General features: G+C 38.2%; 1 protein-coding gene across 1 annotated transcript; it reads left to right on the plus strand.

The window, feature by feature from the left end:
* Window positions 1-2,519: 2,519 nt before the first annotated feature.
* Window positions 2,520-24,613, plus strand: LOC311588167 (regenerating islet-derived protein 3-gamma-like; the record flags this gene model as incomplete). The annotated part of the gene is made up of 5 exons (XM_084765649.1): window positions 2,520-2,595; window positions 3,162-3,280; window positions 3,477-3,614; window positions 4,203-4,326; window positions 24,480-24,613. The coding sequence occupies 5 exons, from the start codon at window positions 2,520-2,522 to the stop codon at window positions 24,611-24,613; spliced, it is 591 nt and encodes a 196-aa protein (XP_084621775.1).
* Between the last annotated feature and the right edge of the window lie 22 nt (window positions 24,614-24,635).

Raw genomic sequence — 24,635 nt, forward strand, 5'->3', positions numbered from 1 at the left:
TTAAGTAAATTCTGTGAATAATCCCTAATATAACTCTCAACATAAAAAGGCTAGAATATTACATTCGACATTATATTTAGTAATGGTACAAAATGTTTTGTGTATATTTTTATAATTATATCTGCATGTGTGGATAATATTTATATAAAATTATTTTACTGTCAGTAAAGGCTTTCTTTTTTTAGTTTCTGTTTTTTCATGCAGAACATTGAATGCAGAGCCCTCTGTATACTAGGCAATCACTCTACCACTGAGCTACAGCACTCACAGAAAAAAAAAATCTTATTTTGAATAGCAGTTAAACTTTTGAAAGTCATGCAAAATAACATATAAACTTTGACATAACTAAAGATGAATTAAATAAACTGCCCGTAGAGAGATAATTGGGCCAAAATATAGTACAGGTTAGTGATAAGAACACACTGAGCTCATTGTTTGCAAGAAAAGAAGGAACCAGGGCCCAGAGAGGCCTACTGAGCCTAAAGGGCCAACCAATGACCTTCCATGGACTGGACGGATGGGCACCTAAGGATTCATATGGGAGCGGGGTCTCTCTCTGACATGGACTTACTTGCTTGCTCTCAATTACTTCCCCAGGCAGGACTGCCTTGCCACGCCACAGGGGAAGGAAGTGTACTTAGACCTAACGGATTGGACAGGCAGGGGAGTTCCCCTCTTCTGAGAATCAGGGGAGAGGAAGGGGGAAAAGGGAGCGTGGATGTCCTGGGAGGTGAAGAGGCATAGGGTTACTACTGCAAAGATGTAAAGCAAGTAAATAATTTTGTATAAATGAAAGAAAAGGGATTAGAGAACAGATATTAGGGAGTTGGATATGTTTAATCATTTTCTGTTCCTTCAGAGATTAAGAGTTGGCACTTATCTCACAGAACTGAGTTGAAAACCTATTCACAAAGTATGTAAATAGAAATGGAGCCCAAACTGTGATCCCGAGGCCAACAGAGAACGGAAGTTTGTGCAATGGAAACCATTTTGCCAGAATAAAAGAAAGCTAGAATTCAAAGGTCTCATACACCTATCAAATCATGTGATTTCCTAGAGAATCTGTCTCTACCTGGCTATTCAGATGTGATTTAGGTACTGTGCTGGTCATAGCCTCTGTAAGATATTGTCATGTTTAAAGGTATACATTTAAGCGATAAAGCTTGTTAACATTATCTTCATTCTTTGATGTAGTTCAAGGCCATTCTAATGGGATATGTCATTTTCTTTCTGCCTGGTCGTGCATGGATAATGGACACACATTGATGACCCTGGCTAAATTTATGCTAAAATACACATCATGTGTCCACCATTTCTTTAACATCATAAATACAGGTGTTGGTACCATAAATGGTACATGTCACATTTCTTTATAGTTATGAAAATTACAACTTCAAGCCCATCCTGAAGGGATTTTAAAGGTCCCATGAATATCTGTTAAAAATTTGAAGATAGTATTCTGAATATCAAGTGGACGTGTCAGAATTGCAGGAAGCCAAGACGTTATTTCTCAACCTTCCCACAAATAGGGAGCAGAAAGGAAGTTCACTCAGCCACTGTTCCTTGAAATCTCAGCAAAAATATTGACTCAACAGATTATTATCATGCTTCCTACAAATCTTGCTACAAAGTTCAGGCTTTTATCATTAGCTTAAACTTTTCCTTTCCTTCAACTAATGCATCCTCATCTTCAATAGTTAAAATTCCTAACTAATCAAAAATTTAAGTGTTAATAGATTTTTAAATCTTACAAAAGCAAGCACAAGTCGTATACATGTGAATCTACAGGTGCAATTTCTTCTGAGTGAAGTCAAATTACTTTGCTAATATTTGCTCTTTTCAGTAACCCGAGGTCACCTATTTTGGAAATGGTGTCACAGCATAATCTATAGCATAGCAATCGTTTTCTTAAGATTCCCAGAACAGGTAGTTGGGAGAAGGTGGGGAAAGTTCACACTGCACCCACACCTGACAACAGAGCTAGGCTGCTAGAAGGACAGGGTGTCATATGTAAAAGTTTACAATCATTGCCAGGAAGAAATGAGTATCATTGATGGGAACCTTCTAGAATCCATGCCAAGCACCACCTACCTCTTTACTGGCATAGGCATTCCACATATTAACTTTGGTGCCCCTCCCTCCCATCCTATTATAAAAGCAGACACCTCTGTCTTGACCAACCATCTGAGATCTCTGCTATACAGGTAAGAGGGAGCTGAATGGTGCTAAGAGCCTTGCAGGGGCTTGACCCTCATACCGCAGGAGGAGATATGGGATAGGTTCTGTCTTCATAGTTCAGAGGGTTTTGAGAATTAGAAAGACTTCCTGGGGGGGTTCAGGAGAAAAGGAAAAAAAATGGAGTATTTTAATTACAGAACCAAAGAAGGAAAGAAATGGAGTGAGAATTAGTGTATCCCTAGAGAATTGGTCAAAGGAGAAAGAAAGGGAGGATGACTCTCTCAACATGACCTCCTTTAACATTTCTTCATCATGACTGGTTTTCATCCCTCTCAGGCAAGATGCTCTCTCGCATGGCCCTGACCAGCATGTCCTGGATGCTGCTCTCCTGCCTGATGCTCCTTTCGCAGGTGCAAGGTAAGCATTCTCTATCTTCAGAGCTAAATGTCCAGTGAATGTCAAGAGCCAAGGAACAGACCAAGGCTGTGGAGTGTCTAATGTAGTAATGATGAAGAGATTCCCACAAAGGAAAACTCCTTGCACCTCATCCATCATCTTACTGTCTTCCAAGTCAGTAATGATGGACAGTGACATAGCAGTCTATTGCCAAATTAAACATGTTTCTAAGTTGCTGGGAGTTTTTAGTTAGTTGGTTAGCAGAAAAGTATACAAATCAGTAATGAACTGTTGAGAGAAAAATCACTGGGGTGGGCCAACGTAAAAAGTATAAGTCCTAGAATTGGGCAATCAATGGATATTATGAGAAGAATGAAGCATTAAATTAAAGGAACATATATTCTAATGAAGTAACTCAATTGCAAGACCAAGAAAGCTTTTAAGGAGAAAGGACATTCTATTTTCTGTATTCTGTTTAGTCAGCATTCTGGACTTCATCTCAAAAGAAGAACCTCTCATAAACATTTGCTATGTTGACAATACTTTTAGTTACACCAAATTTTTGTCTTTATCTTGCTCCTATCCAGGCGAAGATGCCAAAGACAAGGTGCCCTCTTCACGCATCAGCTGCCCCAAGGGATCTAGAGCCTATGGCTCCCATTGCTATGCCTTGTTTAGGATAGCAAAAAACTGGTTTGATGCAGATGTGAGTACTGGAAGGTGCAGAGGAAGAAACAATATAAAGTCTGTGTTGCCAAAGAAAGAAAAGGGTTCCCGGTTCCATGGTTCCTTGGGAATCAGAAAGAAAACACTTTCTTCCATTCGGTACCCCTATTGTCCACATTTGTCTGCCTTTCACTAGTAAAGTTTCAATGTGTACCTTATTCTGCCCTCTCACCTAGCTGGCCTGCCAGAAGAGGCCCGAAGGACACCTTGTATCTGTGCTCAATGGAGGAGAAGCTTCTTTCCTAGCTTCCATGGTTAAAAGCAGTGCAAACAATGGCCAAAATGTGTGGATTGGGCTGCATGACCCAACACTGGTGAGAAACTATCCTTATCCATAGGATTTCTTTCTTCTGCTACCAGGCAGAATCTCTGTGTTTTTATGTGAAAAGCCCCAGTTATAACTAGAATTCACATTCTGGGTTGTAACGGGGACAAAGGAAAATCCCTGAGCTCTTTGGAGGTCCCTAGATCTCAGATGACACTTATGTGACAATTGCCAGCTTTTACAAAGTTCTTCAATAAATGTTTGGAAATCTCTTCTGTGAGATTTGGGGAGTTTTCACTCATGATTCTGATAGAACACAAAAGGAGAGGGATATCTCTATTTTGTTTCCTTACAGAATCTTTGTAGGGCTTAAGGTCCAGAGAAATTTACAAAACAAAACCTGTTCTGTTCATCAAGCTCCATGCTATTTTTCTGGGATTAAGCAACTTGTTGTTGTCTGCAGGGATATGGTAATGGCAGGGAGGTGTTCAGGGTGAAATATGGGCAGCATCTGAAAGAGTAGATAAATTCCATGGGGCTGGATGGACAGAGGTACCAGCTGTTGTGAGTAAGGTATCAATGGAAGTAGTGCTTCAGTGACTCTTCTCTTGTTTTTCCTTGGCTCCACACTCTGTAGGGACAACAACCCAATAGAGATGGATGGGAGTGGAGTAACGCTGATGTGATGAATTACTTCAACTGGGAGCAGAATCCTTCCTCTGCCTCAGGTGGTTACTGTGGTAGCCTGTCACGAGGCTCAGGTAAGACAGAAAGCAGTCCTCACTGAAAATCAATGTTCCTCTCATTTCCAATTCTTGATCTCTAGTCTTCTCTCTTGTACCTTTCCTTTGTTACTCATTCCCCTGCTGTCAGACACTGATAAACAGGACAGAAAGGCCTTAACATCTTGACAGGCATCCTTGATGCACCTTCATAGTATTTGCAAAATCTACCTCCCTCTTACTCTTCTCTGTCTGCAGGATATTTGGAGTGGAGTGATACTTCTTGTGCCTTGGACTTACCCTATGTCTGCAAGTTCAATCCCTAGAGTACACAGTAAGCACCCTGAGTTGATATGTGCCTCACCATGATCAAGAACCCAACTGTGAAGAGCAATGCAAAAATGCAACATTCTCCCAATACTCCTAACCCAAGAACTTGTGATTTCCCTTCCTCTGCCCTTTCCTCCCTCTCGTTTGAATCACTTCTGTGTGTACTGTGGCCTGAGGTCTCAAAGTATAATAATAAAACTTATATCAGACTCACATATGTTTGTGTTCTATTCATTTAGTGTATGAATCATATATGTCAGTTAAAGGAAAGAGATTACAGAGTTCAGTTTTACAGAAGACCTCATTATGCTGGGGAAGAAGAAGACTTTTTCAAATTAATGTAACCACAAGAAGCGTCTGCATGCTCCTATAAGATAGTCCTCATGTCTATTTAAGGAGTCGTAAATCAATCTATTGGGTCACACACAAGACATAAACATGAAAGTAGACGGGGAGGTAATATGAAAAAGGAAATTGACCACTGATTGTGGCAAAGAGATAAGAAATGAGGCTTGCATAAAAAGTATATGGCATACATATCTGAATGTGTAATGAAGATTCTGTTTGTGTATCTGTATCAATGTCTTTACAATTGTGTTTGCTAAAACAATAAAAGGATGGAGAAAGGTAATCCATATTACCATTTTTTAAAGAATTTATATGTTAATTTTTATATGTTAAATTAAACCTAATAAAATTTCAAAAAACTAAACAGTATCAAGAATCAAACAAACAATATTAAAACTTTAACCATGCTCAGTGCCTGTGAACAGAACTGCAAGTCAATGAGGCAATAACTTTCATAACTACAGCAAAAATAGATAAGTTCACTTTAATCATTGATCTAAGGCAAAGCTACACTGTAAGTTGCTGTATGTATCTCAAAATGATTTTACTTCTTCTAGCTTATCAAAAATAATAGGCTTATATGACAGGGCAGGCCTTGAAGTGTTGTTTACCGTTTTCATGGTGTTACTTGCCGCTGCTAGGTAACATTAGAGTCTCATGGAGTATTACAGGCCATGAAAATATTCCATGGGTATTTACTAACAAAAACCTTCTGTATTTGACCTTTATGTCAAAATATATTAAGCTTAACCATTTTAATTTGGGGACAACTTGTATCTCAAGAATTTTTATTTCAGTAATTGATAGGTTAGTACGCAAAATATTTGGGAGGAAATAGGTGATGTGACCAGAACAATCAGTCATCTTAATCCATGTAGGATTTAGAGAATACTCAAACCAGGTTTGATATTCTGGTGCATACCTATAATCCCAGAATTTAGGAGTCTAAGATTGGAAGCTGACTGTGCTATATAGTATCCATGTTTATCTAGGTATGTAGACAAATTAAGGCAATGCTAACTACTATGTAAGACCTAGAAAAGAAAGAAAGAATGCTTTATCCAGTTCTATAATATAAACTCTTCTCAAGTTCTAAGGGACCAATCATCCAGATATGTCACATAAATAAATATGAAAGTGGATACATGAAAAAAAGCCCTGTCCCTCCTCTTCTCAAAGTCCTTCCCTCAAAACCCAGCTCCTCCTATTTTCTGAGGAGAATGAGAGGTTTACTATGGGTAACATCAAACCGTGTCATATCAATTCACAGCAAGACTAAGTATACCCCTTTCCATTTAAGCCAGAAAAGGCAGTCCAGCAATGGAAAGACACCCAAAGGCAGGCAGCAGAGTCAGAAACAGCCTCCACTCAAATTATTAGGGGAACTCAGAACAAAACAAAAAACAAAAACAAGCCGTACGTTGGCTACTTATATGTAGGTGGCATATGTCCATCTCATGCATGCTCTTTCGATGATGGTTCAGTCACTGTGCTAGGTTAGTTGACCCCATACATCTTCCTTTTGTGTCCTTGACCCCTCTGGTTCCCTCAGTCTTTCTTCCCACTTTTCCACAAGAAGCCCTTAGCTCTGCCTGTTGTTTGGATCTGAATCTCTGCATCAGTTCCGTCCCCTGTTCGATAAAACCTCTAAGAATACAGTTATGCTAGACTTCTTTCTGCAAGCATAGCAGAATATCATTAATATTGTCAAGGACTGACTTTCTCCTATAGGGTGAATCTCAAGTTGGGCCGGTAATTGGTTGGCCATTCCCTCCTATTTCTGTTCAGTCTTCATCCCTACACTTTTTGTAGGCAGGACAAATTTTGGGTGGAATGTTTTACGGGTTGCTTGGTGTCTTCACTTTGATTTTCCTTTTCCTGATGATTAAAAGGGTTGAACATTTATTTAAATATTTATTGGCCATTAGAGATTCCTCAGTTAAGAATTTCTGTTTGGCTCTGAAGCCTGTTTTTTTTAATTGACTTATTTGGATATGGGGTATTTAATTTCTTTCTTACTTTATGTATTTAAATATCAGCCTTCTGTGCAGTAAATGATTGGTGAAGATCCTTTCCCATTCTGTAGGCTGCTATATTGCCCTACTGATCATGGCCTCTGCCTTACACAAGCTTTTCAGTCTTATGAGGTCACCCTTACTAATTGTTGATCTTAGTACTGGAGCTGCTGGTATTCTGTTCAGGAAGTTGTCTCCTGTACCAATGTGTTCTAGGCTATTCTCTACTTTTTCTTCCATTAAATTTAGTGTATTAACAAAATAGTAATAGTCATTTTTAATATATAGAATAAGACAACCCACATTAGCTGCTATCCTACAAAGGACTATGGGACACCAGAAGAGGTTTGGGCTTGCCTCTCTCTCTCCACCTGCTTGCTGCTTATCAGCCAGGTTCCTCTGAGATACAGAGAGCTAACAAGAAAATGTAAGTTGGGTGCAGGCCACAACCCACATTAGCTGCTATCCCAAGAGGCCTGTGGGACATTCGGGCAGCTTTGGGCTTGGGTCTTACTTTGTCCACTCCTTAACTGCTTGGCCCATCTGGGTCACAGAAAGTGAAACAGTAGAGACAAGTCAGGTGCTGGTGACAAACAACATTATTCATCATACCAAGAAGGCCTGAGGGGCACCTGAGCAGCTTCTGCCTTGGAGCTCTTTCATTCCGTTCCTCTACTACTGACACAACTGGGACACAGACAGGAACCAAGCAGAACTGAGCTGTGTGCAGGCTCCAACATTCATTGTCCACTATCATAAGTAGGACTCTGGTGACCCTTAGCAAACATCCTTCATCATGGAGCTCTCTTTGTCTGCTTACCACATAGACCACGTGGGATATAGACAGAGACTCCATTGGAGGAACCTCCAGGCCTGATAACACCAGAGACATCCAGATGGCTAGAAGCCAGTTCAAGAGCACAAGGAACAAAACTCAGAGCTATATGACACCACTGGAAACCAATGGTCTTACAACAGAAAATCCTGAAAATATTAACATCCATGCAATGCAAGAATATTTTAAATATGAAGTGATGAACATAATAGAAGCCTTGAAGAAAGAAAATAAATCTTACAAAGAAATATAGGACAATACATTCAAACAGATGAAGGAATTAAATAATTCTTATAAAGATTTACAGAAAAATTCAATCAAATATGAGAAAGAAATGAATAAAACTATTAAAGACCTAAAGAAGGAAATAGAAGCAACAAATAAAATACAATATGAAACAGTCCTGGCTTGGAAAACCTAGGGAAGAGAAGAGGAAGTGCAGTCACAACAATACCAACAGAAGACAAAAGATAGAAGATAGAATCCTAAGAATAGATGATATGATAGAAGTTATAGATATATCAATCAAAGAAAATGTTAAAACTAAAAGTTCCTGAAAAAAATATAAAAAGATAAAGCCTAAGAATAATAGGAAAAAAAAGAAGAAGAAAAGAAGAAGAAGAAGGGAAGAAGAAGAAGAAAAAGACTCCAAGTTCCATGACCCAGAAAATATTTTCAATAAAATGATAGAAAAAAACTTCCCAAATTAAAGAATGAAATGTCTATAAACATACAAGAAGGCTAGCGAACTCCAACTATATTGTACCAGAAAAGAGAATCCTCCTGTCACATAACAATCAAAACACTAAATGTACAGAATAAAGAAAGAATATTCAAAGCTGTAAGAGAAAAAACGCCGAGTAACACATAAAGGTAAACCTATCAGAATTACACTTGGCTTCTCAACAGAGACTATGAAAGTCAGAAGGGCCTAGATGGGCATCATGCAGACACTAAGAGACCACAGATGCCAACCCAGGCTCCGATACCCAGCAAACCTTTCAATACGATAGATGGAGAAAACAAGATATTACATGACAAAACCAAGTTAAAACAGTACCTAGAAACAAACCTAGCCCTACAGAAGATACTAGATAGAAAACTCTAACAAAATAGGCTAACTACACACAGGAAAACACAGGAAGTAAATAACCTCACATCTATAAAACCAAAAGAAATTTGGGAACAGCACCCTTCTCAATAGCCACAAAAATACAAAGTATCTTCATGTAAATCTAACCAAGCAAGTGAAAGACTTGTACGAAAAAAAACTTCAAGTCCCTGAAGGAAGAAATTGAAGAAGATATCAGAAAATAGTAGGATCTCCCATGCTGATGAATTGGTAGGATTAATATAGTAAAAATGGCCATTTTACTGAAAGCAAGGTACAGGTTCAATACAATTCCCATCAAAATGCCAACACAATTCTTTACAGATGTTAGAAGAACAATTCTCAACTTCATATGGAAAAAGAAACAAACAAACAAAAATCCCAAATAGCTAAAACAATTCTATACAATAAAAGATCTTCTGGAGGTACCTCCACCCCTTATGTCCCCTATAGCTGCTCTATAGAGAAACAGTAATAAAAACTGCAAGGAACTGGCACAGAAACAGACAGGTGGATCAATGGAATTGAATTGAAGACTCAAAAATAGACAAAGTAGCCAAAACCATACAATGGAAAAATGATAGCATCTTCAACTAATAGTGTTGGTCTAACTGAATATCTACTTGTATAAAAATGCAAATAGACTTTTTTTCATTACCCTCCACAAAACTAAAGCCGAAGTGGATTAAAGACCTCAACATAAAACCAAATCCACTTAATTTGTTAGAAGAAAAAATGGGGAAGAGCCTTGAGCTCATTAGTACAGGAAACAACTTCCTGAGCAGAACACTAATAGCTCAGGCTCTAAGATCAACAATTAATAAATGGGACCTCATGAAACTTAAAAGCTTATGCAAGGCAAAGGACTCTGTCAACAGAACAAAACAGCAGCCTACAAACTGGGAAAAGATCTTCACCAATGCTGCATCTGACCGAGGGCTAATATCCAATATATATAAAGAACTCAAGAAATTATACCCCAACAAAACAAATAACCCAACTTAAAATGGGGTACAGAAGTAAACAGAGAATTCTCAATGAGTAATATTTACACAACAGGACATTTGCTCAACTATGTTCATAGCAGCTTTCTTCCTAAATAAAGAAACTGGAAACAACCTAGATGTCCCTCAACAAAAGAGAGGATAAAGAAATTTGGTCCATTTACTCAATGAAGTATCACTCAGCTACTAAAAACAAGGAAATCTTGAAATTTTCAGGAAAATCAATGAAACTAGAAAATAACATCTGAGTGAGGTAACCAGGTCCCAGAAAAACAGACATGGTATATACTCACTTAAAAGTGGATATTAGCCACACAACACAGGATAACCATACTACAATACACTAAATAAACTAATATATAAACTAAATAAAGAGGAGAATCCTAATCATTCAGAAGGATGAATAGAATACACAATTGAAGCAATTGAAGGGAAGGAATGGCAAGGGAGCCTACCATAGTGGTCCTTGAAAGGACTCAAACCCAGCAGAAGATTCAAGCAGATGCTAAGACACACAGCCAAATCTCATGGTGGAGCTCAGGGAGTCTTATGGAAGAAATGGACAATAGAAGGACCTGGAGGGGTCAGGAGGTCCACAAGGAGACCAGTGGAGCCAACAAATCCTGGAGGAGGATTGGGGTGTTCCAGAGATCAATGTACCAACCAAGGACCATGCATGGTGAGGACCTAGACCCTCTGCTCAGATGTACAGATAGCCAGCACAGTCTCCTTGTGGATCTGATAATATAGGGAATAGAAGCTACATCTGATGTAGATTTTGGTCCCCACATACTGACCATTTCCTCATGGCAGGGCAGCCTTGCCAGGTCACAGAGGAAGAAGATACAGGCAGTCCAGATAAGACCTGAAAGGTTGAGGTCAGATGTTAAAGGAAGAGTGCTCCCTTAATGAGGACTAGGGGAGGGGGGAGGATAGGACCAGGAGTTCATGAGGAAGGGGGCTACAATCAGGAGGTAAAGTGGACAAATTAAAAATAAAAATAAATTAAATAAAAATAAAAACCACTGTTTAAAAATCTATAGAATTAATGAATTTCTTTCCATCCAACCAAGAAAAAGAAGCAACATGTCAGTAATGTTACAAGTGAAAAATATATTGCTATAAAAATATATATGTTAAGAAAATAATAGAGTTTTGCTGATCATCTGGCATTTGGGCTTGAAATTTCTTTGGTATAAAATTGATACCCCAATTTGAAATAAATAACCTGTTAATAGACCAAAAAAGGAATAAAGCTTTTTTTATTAATTTATTCGTATTACATCTCGATTGTTAGCCCTTCCCCTGTTTCCTCCCATTCTTCCCTCCCTCCCACTTTCCCCCTTCTCCCCTCCCCTATGTCTGTGATTGAGGGAGACCTCCTCCCCTATATATGCTCTTAGAATATCGAGTCTCTTCTTGCTAACTTGCTATCCTTCCTCTGAGTGCCACCAGGCTTCCCCATCCAGGGGACATGGTCAGAAAAGTGGCACCAGAGTACGTGTGAGAGTCAGATCTCACTTTCCACTCAACGGTGAGGAATATCATGTTCGTCGGCTAGGTCTTGGTAGGGGTTCGAAGTTTACAGCCTATATTCTCCTTGGCTGGTGCCTTAGTTTGAGGAGGACCCCAGGACCCAGATTTGCCTGTCATAAAATTCTTCTTGTAGGTTTCCAGGACCCTGTGGGTCCTACTATTTCCCCATTCTTCCATGTTACTCTCGCCTAAAGTCTCAATAGGATGTCCTCTCCTCTGACCCACTTTCCTGGTAAGTAAAGTTTTTCATGGTACGTATCCCTTGGACTAGTGTTTTGATATAAGTGAGTATATACCATTTGTCTCTTTTTGCTTCTGGGTGAACTCACTCATTATGATAATTTCTAGATCAACCAATTTTTCCACAAATTTTAGGAATTCCTTGTTTTTAATAGCTGAGTAGTATTCCATAGTGTAAATGTACCACAGTTTCTTAGTTCATTCTTCTACTGAGGGACAATTAGGCTGTTTCCATGTTCTGGCTATTATGTATAAAGCAGCTATGAACATGGTTGAGCATATGTCTCTGTTGTGTGGTAGGGCATTTTCTGGGTATATTCCAAGGAGTGGGATAGCTGGGTCTTGAGGAAGCTCTATTCCCATTTTTCTGAGAAAGCTCCAGATAGCTTTCCAAAGTAGTTGTACTAGTTTGCATTCCCACCATCAATGAAGGAGTGTTCCTCTCTTTCCACATCCTCGCCAACGTGTGGTGTCATTTGAATTTTTGATCTTAGCCATTTTGATGGGTGTAAGATGGAATCACAGTGTCATTTTGATTTGCATTTCTCTGATGACTAACGAGGACGAGCATTTCTTTAAGTGTTTCTCAGCCATTTGATATTCCTCTGTTGAGAATTCTCTGTTAAGTTTCAAGCCCCATTTCGCAATTGGGCTATTTGGTTTTGTGGTGTTTAATTTCTTGAGTTATTTATATATTTTGGATATTAAACCTTTGTCAGATGAAGAGTTGGTGAAGATCTTTTCCCATTCTGTAGGCTGTCGCTTTGTTCTACTGACAGTGTCTCCTGCCTTACAGAAGCTTCTCAGCCTCATGAGGTCCAATTTATTAATTGTTGACATTAAGGCCTGGGCTGTTGGTGTACTGTTCAGGAAGTTGTTTCCTGTGCCTATGTGTCCCAGGCTCTTCCCCACTTTTTCCTCTAACTGAATTAATGTCTCTGGTTTTAAGTTGAGGTCTTTAATCCACTTGGACTTGAGTTTTGTGCATGGTGACAAATAAGGGTCTAATTGAATTTTTCTACATCCAGTTAGATCAGCACCATTTGTTGAAGATGCTATCATTTTTCCATTGAATAGATTTGGCTTCTTTGTCAAAAATCAAGTGAGCAAATGTGTGTGGATTCATCTCTGGGTCTTCAATTCAAAGGAATATAGTTTTAATAAGAGTCTAAAACAGTGCTATATAAAGCTTAGTGATGATGGAAACCATTAAGTCAATTCTGTGAATAATATTTAATATATCTGTCTAAATAAAATGACTAGAATATAACATTCCACATTGTATTGAGTAAAATTACGAAAATATTTTCTATAACATTGTTGTTATATTTATAGCTGCATATGTGTATAGTATTTATATAAAATTATATTTCTTTCAGTAAAGGCTTTTTGTGATTTCTATTTTTTTCCATGCAGAAAATTGAATGCAGGGCCTTGTGTATACTAGGCAACCACTCTACCACTGAGCTACAGCATTCCCAGAAAACAAATTCTTACTTTGAATAACAGTTAAACTTTTGAGTGCCATTCAAAATAACAGACTTTGAGATACCTATAGGTAAATTAAATAAACTATCATACAGCATTATTCTGTGGGTAATGACAAATTGAGCTGGCTGTTTTCAAGAAGAGGAGGGATTAAGAGGAGATATTAGGAAATTAAATATGGGTGATTTTTTGTTATTCCCCCTGATATTAAGAGTTGTACTTCATCTCACAGAACTGAGTGCAAAGCTTGCAAATTAAAGAACATGGTATGTAAATAGAAAAGGGGCTCCAAACTGTGATCCCCAAGCTAACTAGAGAACCAAGAATGTATGTGTTCTAGAAAGCAATTTACAAGAATAAGTGAGAACCTAGAATTTGAAGGCCCCTTACACCTATCATGTGAGTCTGCTCCCACCTTGCTTCTCAGAAATGCCATGTGCTGTTCATAGACTCTGGAGAATGATGCTGTCATAGATTCTGCCATCAGCCCTAAAAGTGAAAACAGTAGAAGCTCTCTCCCCCTCTGGAACCTTGTTTCTGGCTATGACTGTGGTATGTGGATGGAACTCTGATTGCAGGGATTCTCAGAGGCAAAGATCCTCAGTGAAGCTTGGGGAGGGTTCACTCATTGGAAAAAAAATCAAATGTCAGTGGTTGTTGCTTACATGTAATTTCACAATTAAATTGCTCTAAGTATGTCGGCTTCTTTATAGTTTTAGCTGCCAAAGTTTCCTGAGTTTTCTTGCTTTCTACTGTTTGATTGATCTTCCAAGTAATCTTAGAAGCATTATAGAAAGCTTCTAGGTTTTTCTTGTTTTGGTCTTACAGCTGTTTCAAGGTTAGCCTTGGTTGATTTGTTGTAACCAAGAGAAGGTGAAAAAAAAAATAATAGCCTTATGTGTTCATGGTAAAGTCACAAGCCTACCTATTTTGCTCACATTCACTCTCTTCTGTCTGGCAAAAGGTGGTATTCATCTGAGGATCAATACCTGTGGTGTCTTCTGACTTCCACATCCATAAGCTAGGCACACCTGGATGTACACACACACACACACACACACACACACACACACACACACACACACACACACACACTGTGTCACTGTATTTAAGATTGACATCCTACTCAGTGTTCAAATAAGACTGAAACCCATAACAACATCTTGAGCACAAGGTAAGATTATGTTGCTATAGATAATTCTGGCACTGGAACTCAGTCAATTTATGCCTGTTGTGAGGATGTTTAGCCCTACAAAGAAAAATAAGTGTAGTAGTTTCTCAATATTATATAGAAGGAATAATGAATTTTCTTTTAAGGAAAATGATTTATTTTTCAGGAAATGCATCTAATTGGTATATTAGCTAAATTAGTCGATGCAGTAGGCCATTTTTTCTTTTTTTTTAATTTTTTATTAATTTATTCTTGTTACATCTCAATGGTTATCCCATCCCTTGTATCCTCCCATTTTTCCCTCCTTCTCATTTTCTTCTTATTCCCCTCCCCTATGACTGTTCCTGAAGGGGATTACCTCCCCCTGTATATGCTCATAGGGTATCAAGTTTCTTCTTGGTAACCTGCTATCCTTCCTCTGAGAGCCACCAGGTCTCCCCATCCAGGGGACATGGTCAAATATGAGGAACCAGAGTATGTGTGGAAGTCATACCCTGGAGTTAAACTGTGTCAGATTGGAATCTACTGTTCAACTTGGATTTTAAACCGATTATATGTAGTAAAGAATTGGTTCTGGGCTTTGTTTTTGCTTTTTGATTACAGAGATATATCTGTCTACAAATGTTTGGTTCTGATGATGGTATATTTATTTATTAGTTCTTATTTATTAATGAAGGTGTTTTATTAGGTTTTGGGGGTAGTGGTGGTGTGTGTGTAAGAGAGAAAAATACTTAAGAAAAATAAAATAAAATAAAATAAAATAAAATAAAATGTTTTAAAATGTTAAAAACTGTTCTTCATTTTAAGCTGGGTGTGAACAGAAACTGTCCCAGATCTAGGTAAGTGTCATTCAAATTGGGAAGTGGCTGTCACTGCATTGGGCTGTTTAAGAACAGCTCAAAGCCTGGAGGAGTGGCTGAATGGTTAAGAGATCTTGCTACTCAAGAGGACCAGACTTAGGTTTCCAGCATCCACATTATATGGTTCACAACTGCCTGTGACTCCAGTCCCAAGGGATTTGATGCCCTATTCTGACCCTTGGTGGCATTTGTCCACAGATGGCGAACTTGTAGACATTCAGGGCACAAATATACAAATTACATAGAAGAGAAGAGAAGGAAAGAAGACAAGAATGGAGAGAGGAAGGAATAATGAGAGATGCTGAGCTGTGTCAAGGATTTGTATGTTGTTATGCTCTGAGTCACCTCTAAAATGTGGCTAAGATATGCATCTTTAATAGCTCTAACAGCCGGAAATACATGCTTAGAAATGCACCTGGAGCTTAACATGCAAGAACTTTCAGATATAACATGGTGATACATGCATATAATCTCAGCACCAGCCTGCTCAAGCAGGAGCATCTCTGCTAGGTTTGAGGCCAACCTGATGAATGCAGTCAGTTCCAGTCTAATCTAGGCCACAGAATGAGACTATATCCCAAAGCACAAATCAAAATTAAAATTACACATTGGTGGATCCCAGCAGTCAAGAAGCAAAGAAACAGGCTCTCTTTCAGCAACTTCTCAGCTGGCTTCATTCATGCTTGGGGCACCGTTGGACTGGTCTGTTATTCTTTGTGTTCAGTCCCCAGGTTTCTCTGTCTTTGCTGCCCATTCCACTGGGAGTTCATTGTTGCCACAGCATCTCCTATGAGAATTTACCTTCTCTCCACTCTGATTCTGCCTGTGTTTGATTCTTTTTGGTTGTTAATCCTTTCTCTGGCCCATCTCCCTATTGAATTTCCACTAAGGGGCTTAGGGCAGAATCAGCTTTCATTTGTGTCTTTATAATGCCTATTTGTAGGGATGTAGAGGATGGTGGGAACTGGCAAAGGGAGTGGGGATAACATATGGTGCTAATCTGAGAATTATAAGGCAAGACTCACTCAGAGAAGTCATAAGATTTCATTAAAGTACATAATAGCTTACCATGAAAACAACAAGAAGTGCCAAAGCATATGCTTGTGACTTGCAAAAACTGCTAATTAAATACAATGTGCACGTGCTAGCAGTTTACTAAATGCAGTATTTCACCACTTAGATTCCTGGCATGCTTTACACCTCTCCACCCACATCGGCTGGGCTCTGCAGTCTGTATCCCATCTGCTTCTCCACACATCAGTGCCAGCCCACCCTTAAGTAAAACTCAGGAAGTTTCACCAACACAGAGAAGCCAGAGATTTTTTTAAATCAGGAGATCCCAGCCATACTTGTGATCTCAGCATAAAGTATGAACAGCTGGCACAGTACTCATGCCATCCCCAAGCTCACGGTTCCCCAAAACATGGAACTGTCCTCTGGTGGGAAAGCAGCAGTAATTGAAAGTGTTTCAAAGTAGACACAAGCTGTTTATTGTTCCTTAGACCCGAAAGCATCCATGTCCCACTGCCAAGATTCAGTGATGTTTGGAAACCTCTCAGGTAGAAAACTGGTTGGTGTATTAAACAAAAGCTATTGGCACGTTATTCACAGGAAACCTTGCTACTGTTTTCTTAACATTCTTCTCTTTCCATCACTCTGATCCTCCTATTACAAATGCCTTGCCCTTCAGCTTTATCTTGGAATAAGAGCAAAACCATCTTGTATTTGAAATAAGGAACCGAGTCTTGAAAGGAATTGGGGGAGTGACCCAGAATGGGTGACATCAGAAGCCTAAAAATAGTTCGAGGAATTCCAGAGGACCCATAACTCTGGGGTGTAGAGGCAGTGTGGAAACCCATCTTAGAGGAAAACAACAGTATTAAAGATAACTGGTCATTGACTGAGTTGCCAACAGACTCCTTTCCAGATGTCCTCTCAGAAACCAGTTTCCAGTCACCTTTAAGTGAGAAACCATTTTGATAATTTTCAAACTATCCTTTCTAGAAGATTCTATAATTCTACAAAACATTTCCCTACCCTCAGGTTGTGCCTTTGGAGCCCAAAATGTGTTAAATCACAGAAAAGAAAACTCTTTTAACATTTGTACTTTTCTCCTGGAGGAGTGGACATATTTTTCCAATTAATATTTCTAAAGCAAGCTAGTTAATTACCAAAACCTTTACCCATCATTAGAGAGCAGCACCCACTGAGTTCTGCCTCTTGTCATAAATATGCCTTTCACTTTGAGATGCACTTTCTCACATCATATTGCTTTATGCTTTGGAACTGTTGGTCATAAGCTAGTGTCACTGTTTCAGAAATCTGTGCAAAATTTAGGCTGTGGACCAAAGGGGACATATCTTGAGGTTTTATAGCCTGGTCCCATTTCCTGTTCATTCTTTTCTTCCTCACTGCTCATGCACTGCAACACTTGATCTCTTTGCCATATCTTTCCTTACTGCAGCCTGGGCAACCCTACAATGATGTACTGACCGGTTTCCTGTCAGCTATAATAGCTCCTTTCTTACTAAAGCTATTTACCATCAGATATTTTCTTACAGAAACAATTTATGATCCCATAATTGAAAAAGACAGGTTCCTTTACTTATTACTTCAGAATATCATTGCTCTTATAATGTAATAATGGCCAACATTTATTGAAAGTTGACCAGGTGCCTGGCATTTTATGCAACCTTTATGGTGCATTAATGCATATAATAATCAAATACAACCTACAAAGCAAATATCACTGCCTGGTGTTATGCACAACGAGACACGATGTACAACAGAATTAAGTGACTTAGCTAAGTTGGTCAATATCATGTTCTCTGGTCTGACTCCAGATTATAAAAGAGGAATGAAAAAGGCTCAATGTCATCTTCAGCTTTCTTTCTATATTTAAAAGCACTAGCAGGTAAATCATCTAAGAAATGGAATCCAGGAATATCAACTTATGATTTTTCTCTTTGTTTGCTTTATGGAAATGTATCCTTTAATTTCCAATGAAAAAAGTTAGCATGATTCATTATAGCTGAAAGGAGGCATCACAGGCATCTTTAAAATTAATTCAGTTTATTGCTTCATCTACTGAAAATTATGCATGCTTAAATATCTACAAGGTAGATATATCTATTTTCCTATAAAATGAATTGTTTGGATCATATTCTTTGGATGTCAAAGGATACTCAATGTGTGGATGTAATTTGTTCATAACTCTAACAAGGTTTTCTCACTAAAGCGAAGAAATAATTATATTCAACAAAAAAATAATTGTCATATGACTTACACACCAGGAAAAGCCATAGCACACATACATACACAAACTCACTCACAATTATATAATCAAATTATAAAATCATAAATGATCACCAAAATTATGTTGCAATATATTTTAATATGAGTTTTTTTTCCTTTGAGATTTCAGATGATTTTTCAAGTATAGGAACAGTCATAGGGGAGGGGAATAAGGGGAAAAGAGGAGGGAGGGAAGAATGGGAGGATACAAGGGATGGGATAACCATTGAGATGTAACAAGAATAAATTAATAAAGGGAAAAAAATTAAAAATAATAAAAAAATCTACCATTTCAAAATACATAATAAAATATTTTGCTGATGCATTTTTAACCATGAAGATCTTTTACATATATATTATCCTTTTCAATTTTGTTTTTGTGATTTTTTTGTGTAGGTGGATACGTGTGCATCTCAGCATCTGTAATTATCTTTTGTGTGTTGTCTTTGGCTTTGTTTTTTCTGTTTATTTATTTTGCTCTATTCTGCTTTACTTGTTTTTATTTTGTTTCATTTTATTTCATTTTATTTTTCGATGCTTGTTTGTTTTTTAATGAGAGAGAAAAAGAAAATGTCTTCATTTGGGTGACTATGGAAGTGGAAAGAATCTGGAAGGATTTGAGGAAGAGGAACCATAATCAGAATAAATTATGTGATAGGAAATCTATTTTCAGCTTTAAAAAAGGGTAGCCAGCTAGCAAACTTTGAAAGAAACATGTTTAAAATGAAAAGCACTTGACATAGTTCTCATTTATGTATCTTTGTAGACACAGTAGCTATATGTCCATTAAGATGGTTGCTGTCTCTGCTTACTGCCCAATTCTACCTGCAAAACAGTGCAACTGGGGATAGTGCTCCAGCTGTACTTCCCAGCCCTTTAGGACTTCTCTCATTATGCACACAATACACAAGTAGTCCTCTAACCCCATTCTACAAGGTTCTCAGAAGTTTATTTCAGACCACTGCCTTCATATTTCCTCTATAAATCTGTAAGAAGTAGTGAATTATATCCCAGTTATCCTGTGTTACTAGTTCCCAACTGAGTCTGTTTATTGATCAATCACCAGTGCAGATGACAGGATTTCAGTGAGTGCAGCTAATGTTGGGGAAAGTAGGGTGCCTGCCAATAGTGAGTCCTTCCATTATCATCAAGAGACTGGACTGAAAAGGAGCAGAGAAAGTACTAGAAGACCACAGGGATCCTTACTCTCTACAGACATCTGGAACATGTTTGTAACTTGGCCTTTTCTGCCTCAAAAACAAGGTCTAGCTTACTGAGCACACACTTTTTTAAAATGCTGTCTGTTCCAGGCACTGTTCTAAGCACTTTATAAATAAGGTCCCATTTCACCTTCTTGGAAACAAGATGAACAAGGTGGAGGTAAAAATATAGCCTAGAGATGAAACTGGTTAGGGAAGTTTCATTTCTGTTTGGGTGATGTCTAGGTATAAAATTCAGAGTGATATTGCCAGTCACTTTGTGATTGACAATTTTAGGCACTCCCATGCTGCGTTTAAGTTCAGTTTCATGGGATCCCACTCATCACAAGCCAAGTGAGAGGATCCCAGATTCTCCACATCCCACCAGTGTCTGTTCTGTTGTTATCAGTTTTCCAGTTGTAGCCATGCTAATGAGTGTATAATATGTAATCTCATTATGTTTCCTGATGACAACCATGTCACCCAGAATTTTCTGCTCACAGTATACAGTCTGTCTCCGTAACTACTTTAGAGAAATATGCTGTTAGAAGCCTCACCTTTTCTCATCAAATGCTAAAAGAAAGACATACACACAAGACAGAACGATGATACTTATGCAGATATAAGCCTTTTATATTAGTTCCTTATCAGAATTTAAAATGCCTTCTTCAGTGCTGAGTCAGCCTTTTAATTTCATGATTCCATCATCTCAGGATGATTATTATTAAATTATTAAATGTTGATGGAGTCACGTAGAGGTGGAGATATATTTACTTTCTTACTGTGTGTTTGATGGTATTAATGAGACTTCATTGTCCCATCCAAGGTCATAGAGAGTTACTTATTTACAGGAAGAATATTTTTATTATTTTTGTTTAAGTGTATGTTTGTGTGTGTGTGTGTGTGTGTGTGTGTGTGTGTGTGTGTGAGCTCACACGTGCGCACAAGAGTGCAGGTACCCATGAAAGGCTGAGGCTTTGGGTCCCCTAGAACTGGAATTATAGGAAATGCTGAGTTGCTCAGCATGGTTCTGGAAATTGAACTCAGATTCTCTGGAAGAGGAACAAATTGGTTAATCACTGAACCGTCTTTCCAATTCTAACTTCTATATTTTCTTCTGAGAATTTGATCATTTTAGTTTCTCAGTTTAAGTTCCTGAGGAACTTTCAGCTGATTTCCACTTACAATATAAGACGAAGCATAACTGTCTTCTGAGAGGCTTCATCCAGAGCTAATGGAAACAAATGCAGAGACCCATAGCCAAACAATAGGCAAAGTTCAGAGTGTCTTGAGGAATAGTTGCTGCACAGTTGGCCACCTTACCATCTCTCAAATTAACTGCTTTGATCATCCAACAAGAAAAACTAATATGAATTTCCAGCCATGAGAAATGAAGAAAGAGGCTAGGCGGTAGTGGCACATGCCTTTAATCCTAGCACTTGGGAGGCAGAGGCAGGCAGATTTCCATTTGTTAGAGGTCAGCCTGGTCTACAGAGTGATTCTAGGACAGCCAAGGCTACATAGAGAAAACCTGTCTCGAAAATGAAAACAAAAACAAAAGAAAGAGTAGAGCTGAAGACCTTAAGTGTTTGCTTCGTGCCAGTTGACCAGATATGCTGGAATTATCATCTGCTTTATCTATGCAGCACTGCGTTCTATTATTTTTACCTATGAAAACATGAGGATTTGTTTGCTTGTTTTTAATGGCCTGGGTTTTCTCAATATATCTTTAGTGGTTTTTAATGTTTAAAGACTTTAAAGAACATTTTTAATTTATAACAAAAGTTTACAACTTGATTTTTTAAAAGTAAAGTCAACAAACTGCAAGCATTTTATTATTAAAGGTCTAAAATAATAAGAGTTAAAACGTTTTCTTAACTATTTCGTCTTTTAAATTTCTTAATAAATTTTATTCTTCAGCAATTTCATACATTTACATAATGTTACTGTGTTTACTCTCCCCTATGCCTTCTCTTTTTAATTTAAATGTTTTATCTGAAGGACATTTCATTTGTGGTTACTGTATTTACATCATCTCCATCCTCCCTCTCTTACCACTTCTCATGTGTTTTCCTGCAACATCTTTCAAACTCGTGATCTTCTTTAGCTGTTGGCGTGCACACACACACACACACACACCACCACCACCACCACCACCACCACCACCACCACCACCACCACTACCACCACCACCACCTTGGGTAATCTGTTTAATATGTACATGTTATTAGCGGAGACCATGTAAGGCTCTTCTCTAAAGGAAATTGACTCTCTCAGAGACAATTGGTTGTGTGTAGGTAATTCTACCCCCGACCCCCATCCATGATGGCATGTCAACTAGTGGTATCATCATGCGGGTCTTGTATAGGCAACTACGTTGTTGAGATAGAAACAGCTTCCCTGACACTTCTATAAGACCCTATCCTACAGCAGGTATCCTGGACTTCTGGCTCTTTTAATAATTTTGTCCTTTCTTTGATGACTTTCACACACCATCTTTTAATCCCTTTCTTCTTTACAAATCTTTCCCATATTTACTAGTTTTTGGTTTGTTTAGTACCCCCACACAGTTTAACTAGGGCTGTTTGTGTGGCCCTGAGTTTGGAAGTAACCATCAAAATCTAGTGAATCCATCAGTGGGTACACAGCTCAATGATATACTCCTCGTCTCCCAGCCATTCTTAGTTGCCAGTAGATAAGGAGGAAGTGGTAAGGCACGGTGAGTCCCTGCCTCACTATCTGATAGTTAGGAAGGCCAGCAGCCTAGAGTTCACAGTGCCCATGGCCATGCCATGCTTAGAATATGGAACTTTACAGGGCTTCTGCCTTCTCTTCAACTAAATTGCTTTCCTGATGCCATTTCCTGTTTCCAGAGCTCACACCTGGTTTCTTGCTAGTTGACTACTGCTAGGTCAGGGATTCCATGGTTGTGAGGGCTGTGCAGATGATATAGAGCAGTGGTTCTCAACCTCCTAATGCTGAGGCCCTTTAATGCAGTTCCTTATGTTATGGTGACCCCGATCATAAAACTATTTTTCCTGCTACTTCATAAATGTATCTTTGCTATTTTTAATGGGTCTTAATGTAAATAACTTATATGTAGAATTTCTGATATGCAACCCCTGTTAAAAAGGTTGCTTGACCCCCAGGAAGAGTAGATATACACAAGTTGAAAGGTGCTGATTTAAATCTTTTTAATTGTATTACCTACCCTGGGCCTTCTACCTCTTCCCAAATTATAGGTTGTGGTATATTGAACCCTACAACTGTGTTACAGTAACTGTAACTGTATTACAATTTAAGCCATGTGTACTGCATTCATTTTGTGTATCAATGGTTGTGCATAGTGGTTAATAATTTTAAATTTGAAGTCGTTAACTATTTTATCAAAATAAAATGATCTTCTTTTAGAAACTGATATGGGGCTGGAGAAATGGCTCAGTAGTTAAAAACATGCACTGCTCTTTCACATATCCCTAGTTTGCTTCTCAGCACCTGTATCTGGCACATCATAACCGCCTACATATCCAGGGATCTGATACTATCTTTTGGTTTCTTGGGGGCACTTGCACCCATGTTCACACAGCTGCCAACCCCCAGTATACACATAAACACCTAACTAAAAATATTTTTTAAAAAATACAAGAGACTAATGTATCTAGGGCACGTTGGTTGTTTGTTTTCTTCAGACATTGCCTTAGTATTTATCCCAGGCTGACCTGAAGCTCATATGCCTGACCCCGGCCTGTAACTTGCAATTTTCTGGCCTCTTCTTCCCAAGTGATAAGGTTCTGGGTATGTAACACCATTCTAGGTAATTAGCCTGATACAGTACAGATATATCAATGCTTTCAGGGCTATCTTTGCCTCATAATTTCCCAACATTTTGTCTTCAACTATTTGTTTCTAATATAAGTGAGGCTATTATCATCTTTGTATTTCCTGTGTGGGATTGGTTTCTATAAGTGATGGTGATATGATAGTCAATATTTGGGACTGAGTTGTTTCCATGAGAAACTATTTAAAACAATCCTAACTCACTCATAATACTTCAGAATTTTATATATTTAAAGAGGCAATTAAGTATGGCAGTATATTGTGTTTAGTTCATTCATCTTAAGTTCATTTATTCATTAATTTAAAGATTGCCATTTAACATTAAGTATAGGCTTCCAGGCTTCAAATTTTTCTACTACTGATTCATTAAACATTCTAGGCCCAAGAAGTCTCCTGACATTGCCACTTTGGTTATAGCTTTAATTTGCTTAAATGAGCAAAGAAAATGGCTTCCTTACAATTTAACTGTGTGAATCCCTCTAGAGTGCCATGACTCCTGAGGTATTCCTGTGCCAAACCTCTAATAATTCTTATTAGTTTTTGAAAACATAGATTTTAGGTAGAATTTTTATGTGTTCATTCAACTTTGGTGAATGTGGACAAAATTTTAAAAGTCTCTTTATTCAAAAAAGCCTGAAAATTCTAGAATCCCTTCTATACCTGACACCAAAGTGTTATCATTGTACATCACTGGTTCAGAATATATAAGACTGGGAAGATATTTTTATTCTAATTGTGCAGGGTTCTAGAAAATAGTGTAAGTAAAAATACTGTAGAACTGTAATTCAAGAAAAATAGTCAAGAAAAAGAGGGTCTAATATGCTTTCGATAGATGGTGCAGTTTAAATTTTGACTCCACAGTAATTTCTTGTCTGACTCTAGATGTCTAATTGTTCCAGGTGACTTTAACCTTTAAACTTGCAGACAAACAAGTACTGTGCATCACAATTGTCATCTCTCCGCTTCTTGTAACCTACAAAACCACTGGGAAAAGTCAGATCAGCAGATTCCTTAAGACTCAGTGTAAGAAATTAAGGAGAATGCCTTCCACTTCTTAAACATGGAATTGCCCAGCCTCTA

This window comes from Acomys minous (assembly GCF_964271855.1).
Source record: "Acomys minous genome assembly, chromosome: 17".
Taxonomy (NCBI): Eukaryota; Metazoa; Chordata; class Mammalia; order Rodentia; family Muridae; genus Acomys; species Acomys minous.